Source organism: Monopterus albus, unplaced genomic scaffold (genome assembly GCF_001952655.1).
Source record: "Monopterus albus unplaced genomic scaffold, M_albus_1.0 scaffold91.1, whole genome shotgun sequence".
Lineage (NCBI taxonomy): Eukaryota > Metazoa > Chordata > Actinopteri > Synbranchiformes > Synbranchidae > Monopterus > Monopterus albus.
Genome location: NW_018127971.1, coordinates 778,355 through 783,707, shown reverse-complemented (window position 1 = coordinate 783,707; position 5,353 = coordinate 778,355). Strand labels below are relative to the sequence as shown.

At 44.5% G+C, this 5,353-nt stretch overlaps 1 protein-coding gene across 4 annotated transcripts in view; it reads left to right on the top strand.

The window, feature by feature from the left end:
• The window catches only part of znf512b (zinc finger protein 512B), a 32,248-nt gene that overhangs the window by 12,868 nt on the left and 14,027 nt on the right, over positions 1-5,353 (top strand). For 3 of the 4 annotated variants that reach the window (XM_020608098.1, XM_020608097.1, XM_020608099.1), the window contains exons 3-8: positions 2,311-2,390; positions 2,544-2,672; positions 3,009-3,184; positions 3,281-3,564; positions 3,673-3,744; positions 4,581-4,715. In XM_020608098.1, the coding sequence (XP_020463754.1) occupies positions 2,311-2,390; positions 2,544-2,672; positions 3,009-3,184; positions 3,281-3,564; positions 3,673-3,744; positions 4,581-4,715 (876 nt within the window). The remainder of the gene's footprint in view (positions 1-2,310; positions 2,391-2,543; positions 2,673-3,008; positions 3,185-3,280; positions 3,565-3,672; positions 3,745-4,580; positions 4,716-5,353) is intronic. The other variant, XM_020608100.1, reaches the window with a different exon arrangement.

Sequence of the window (5,353 nt, the reverse complement as noted above, 5' to 3'; positions counted from 1 at the left end):
TAGTCAAAACATGAAGCAAATCAACGTGTGAATGTGTGTGTCTGTTGGTTAAGTGGTGTGTAGCTAAAAACATTCTCACGACCTCTAGTACATGTCGTGACTTAAACATAAGAACATATTGTGGCTAAGGCTACAGTTATACACGTCGTAATAATAATATTAAACACCCTGTCTGCTGACAGTCATCAACTCTTCTCTCTAGTTATCCTTGACCAGATGTACCCTGTAGAAACTCATAAGCATGCCTAAGCATTTAACAGTCTAACTAGACATCCTATCTCCACTAAACATTTCTAATACATAAAGTATCTATCCAATATCTATCTGACTAAAAATACCTAACAATGCCTATTAGCCTACTGCATGTGAGCCTAATTGTTCTGCTTGCTGGATGAGGCCACTGGTAGTGGTAACTAAGACAAGTAGATCTTATTCCCATAGCAACAAGAACATATCTTTCCCAAGCAGAATTAATTAATTATGCCTTACTTTTACAAGACCTTTATTTTCTAAGACAGGAATTAGAATGCATGCTCAATTTCCTCCTCAGCACAAGAGCTGCACTGCTGCCTGCACCTCTCCAGCTGCTACCCAGACAGCTAATAGAGAAATGCTCTGTCGCCTAGAGAATATTAACTCATATCCATGCACACAAATCACACTCACACACCGTGGTAATGGTTTTGTGTATTTGTTTGTGTGTGTTTTTACATGTGTGTTTACACCTTGTGTCATGAACTATTCCCAAACACAGCTAGTAATGCTGTGCTACTTCTTATTCAGTGTTATTCAGTCTCACCTTGTTTTCTTTCTACCTTATTACTGTGAGCCTGAAGTAAAAGATTACATATAATCTGTCTGCTTGTGTTTGTGTCTGTACTAGTGAATAAAAAGCCAAAAGAGGAGATGGAAGGAGAAGGTGAGGTCACGTTAAACTTGGAGTGTTTCTCCACTGACAGAAATATGTTTTTTGCTGTGTTTTTTTTTCCAGCATGACCTGTTTTTGCATGAAGTCAGGTAATTTATTTGATAAGAATTCCTCCAACCGTTTTGGTAATCCTGGTAGGCACACACTGCTGTGATCCACTTTGGGACCCAGCACAAATGGGATGCACTAGTCATGTGTACATCCTGTCACTGCCTGTCAATGTGGTTCTTTGAGAAGAAAGCAGATGGCAGACACAGTGACAGGTTCCTCAGCATGGGGAAATGAAAAGAGACTCTGTGTAAGACCACTGCTGCATTCCACTTCACAGCATACGTCTACTTGAAGGTCTCTGCTTTAAGCTGTTGCCTTTTGACATTTCTTATATCTGATGTGACCAAATGGGTTCTTGCAGCATATCTGTCTCCTGCTTGCTTTGTTTCTGCTGCCACTATCTGGTTGTAGCAGATCAGTGCAGGGGAGTTGGGAGCACATGTAAAGATGTATAATTCTGAAGAGCAAAGTATAGCCTTAGCTCCTACTGTACCTGCAGCTCTGTCATTCAGTATTCTGCTTGGTCAGAGAAAGAAGACTTTCACCTCTGCAATTTTTTCTTCTCTTGTTCAGCGTACTCTGCTCTCCTCTCTTCCCTTCCCTTTGCCCCTTGCAAATCATTCTTCTCTTGTTCAGCATCCTCTGCTCTCCTCTCTTCCACCCCCCCCCATGCACACACATGCATACACTCATTTTCATTTTCGAGTAGCAGGGCATAGAGGGAAAAGAGTGCAGAGACAGTGCAGAGGTCTAACTGTAGCAAAAAAAGTAATGAGCCAGTCACTGCCTGTCCTCTTAAGTTCAAGTAGCAAAAGATCAGGAAGGGTGTGGGAAGTGAAAGGGAAGCACGGTGAGAAAGCTAGACAAGGGGTAGAAAGAGAGGAAAGTGACATTATTGGAAATGGAGGGAGGGAGTGGCAGAGAGTGCAGAGAGGGCTGAGGCAGTTGGTCTGCTGCGTGCTGTGTCAGAGGTCCACACTGGCACTAGTGATTTACAGGTCATCTGTTGGGCTTAACAGAGGACCTTTACCCACAATGCCCTCTCTCTGTCTCCCTCTAGCAGACACATGAACTGGATCACACCTGTGCTTATTTAGTTTGAATATGTGATAAGGTTCAGACACTTGTGAGGTTTCAAAAGGCATTTTACTGAAGTTGGGCATGTGTGCACCTCAGTGGAATGACAATACCTAGAATCTAGATAGATCTATAAAATAGCAGGTTTGAAAGTAACTAGTGTTCTCTTCATATTTAAATGTTCTATTCCATTAACACAAAGCACTGGCCGTACTCTGTTAACTCACGAATGGTCTTCTGCCTTGTTTTGCCAGGTGTGGTGTGTGATGAGCCAGCAGAGGGGAAGAGGAAAGGTCGTCCTAAAGCAGAAGTGCAGGAACTGAGAAGCATCCCTGTGAGTATCTCTCTTTGAACTGAGTGGGTGTTTGAAGTGGGCTCCATTTTTACTGCACAGAGTAGGCAGCTCCCCATGAATATGCACAGTATACAGTGGGTACAGCGATAATCCTTGCATGCATTCAACTCTTTATTCCTCCCCCCTGAGCAGGCCCATATGATAGTACAATGGAAGGAAGAGTTTAAGCGTCGCTCCAGGGTTAAGTGTCCGTGTTCAGGCTGCTGGTTAGAGTTTCCCAGCATCTATGGCGTCAAGTACCACTATCAACGCTGCCAGGGGGTGAGTCACTAACCTCTGCTCTCTCCCACAATGCGGCTATTTCTACTTTATTTTCCAGAGTAAACTTTAGGGAAACTGTCAAATAAAGGCCCACAATAGTCAGTGATAAATGATCTATGAAGTTAGCTCGAATCAGTTTAAACTTTCAGAGAATTTCTATTGTTGTAACTTCAAATATTTCATAATTACTCATCATACTTGAGCGACTAGTCTGGCTTTTTCAAGCACATGTGATTAGTCAAGTGAAGAATCCCAGTAGCAGCTACCAACTATCATCTGATTTTGTGTGGGGCGGAAGCTCACTCTAAATCCACTCCCCTCCATTCTGTGTTTCAGGCCACGGTAACAGAGAAACTGAGTCATGGCTGTCCCTACTGTGAGGCAGTATTCGCCACAAAGGTCCGCCTGCAGAAGCACAAGCTGTGGAACCACCCAGACAGGGTTAGTATGGAGCCCAAGGACCAGCAGCCTAAACTTCAAAAGTCTCCTGTCAAGTCCAACACCAAGAAAAGGTGACTGGGATTTAGAGCTCAAATTCCCACCCACACTGACCCACATAATGGTGTTAGTAACATCATAATGCTGACTGCCCAAAACTGTCAATTCAGGCCCATGGAGAACAGTCCCCCCTCTCCGGTGTTCTTCAAAGTGAAAAAGACCCACGAGGTGTCCATGCCCTCTCAGAACGGGGAGCTGGCCCACCAGAAGAGTGACAGGAGACCACACAGCCACAGTCAGCATTCACAGCAGCTTCACCAGTCTCAGTCAATCCAGCCTCAGTCTCAGCAGGCGCAGTCACAGAGCACATCATCTGATGCGGGGGGCAGTGAAAGTGAGGGGGGCAGCCTTCCTCCTTCTTTCCCTGATGAAGATCCAGAGCGAATGAGGCACAGTAAGATCACAGCGTAGCTTTTGAAATGGACTCCACATTCTCATTACAGTATGTGCTTGCACTGTATGTGTTTAACCATTCCTTGCTTTGTTTATTCTCTTGCGCTAGGACGGAAACAGAAAACCCCTAAGAAATTCACTGGCGAGCAGCCTTCTATATCTGGAACATTTGGTTTGAAAGGTAGGTACTGAAGTTTCTCTCACTTCACCCTGCTGTTGAGAGTAAACAATGGTTTTTGAAAAGTTGCCCATAACAATTAGACAACTTTGTGCAAAACCCTCTTGGGGGTGTAATAATAAGTGAACAAAAGAATTTATGAAGAAGAGATTGTTATGACGTGCTGGCTGATTCATCACTGATTACTGACAATACAACAGGGCACCGGAGTCCTGTGGTGTTTCAGTGAATAATAGAAACCTTGGGAAGACAAATGTACCACTGCTGGAAGATAGGGGATGGGGATTCTGGGTCATTCAAAACAACTTTAATAAATCGTGCGGGTGGTTATGTGAGTAATTATGAGCACTCCTTACTGCTACTGATCAACGGTATCAATGGTACTTTATAACTGTACTGATGTGGCAACTGTAGAGGTGTTATGCAGTTAACTGAATCAGTGACTCACACACCAAGCATACATCACATACAAGGAGCTTTTCCAGTCTCTCTCACATTCTATTTCATTCAAAATGTTCACTGACTCATAGCATAAACAAGATTGTAAACTACTTGTCACTTATCAAACAATTCATCAACAGTTTGCAGGGCTCACCGCTCTTATCCAGTCTCCCTGTCACTGTGACAGAACTCAAAACAACCTCTTCTTCATATTTTCTATCTCTTTCTCACCTCAGTTTTTTCCTTTTTTTATACTCAGTATCAGCTTTCCCTTTTTTTTAGCATTTCCCTTGTTCAGCATTGTCCTCCACCTGTCCCTCTTGTATGGATTACCTTGACTTCAATCAGTAGTATTAATTATTACCATGACTGTGTGTGTGTGTGTGCATGCGTTGCAGGTATGTCTAAAGTGGAGGAGAAACTGAAAGCAGGTCGGGCGAAGAGACCAGAGGGAAGTGGGTTCAGTGACGAGCCCCAGAAAAGGCCTACTCCAAGCCAGTCCTCCAAGAGGGACACAGCCACGACCAGCTTGGGTGAGCACCTAGACTGACTTTTTAATTAATTAATTTGTCCAAAAAAGTGGGCTTGGTATCATTCAAATAATATTACCAGTGATACCATCCATCCATCCATCCATCCATTTTCTAAACCGCTTAGTCCCAAACGGGGTCACGGGGGGCTGGAGCCAATCCCAGCCAACTGCGGGCGAGAGGCGGGGTACACCCTGGACAGGTCGCCAGTCCATTGCACACCAGTGATACCAGTGTAAATTTAATATCCTTCAGTTTTGTTTTTCATGCACAAAACCAAATTTTTCTCTCATCAGATGCATTAGACTCACAAATCCATCAGTTATGAAAAAGGTTATCCCAGAACCTTTATCACACCTAAGTAAGATACATGATAAACATAACACAATAGCGGTATTGAAATACGGCACCTCCGGGGGAATGCGGAGGCGTCCCCAGGCCAGCCGAGAGACATAGTCCCTCCAGCGTGTCCTGGGTCTTCCCCAGGGCCTCCTCCCGGTGGGACATGCCCGGAACACCTCCCTAGGAAGGCGCCCAGGAGGCATCCGAAACAGATGCCCGAGCCACCTCAGCTGGCTCCTCTCGATGTGGAGGAGCAGCGGTTGTACTCTGAGCTCCTCACCTTATCTCTAAGGGTGCGC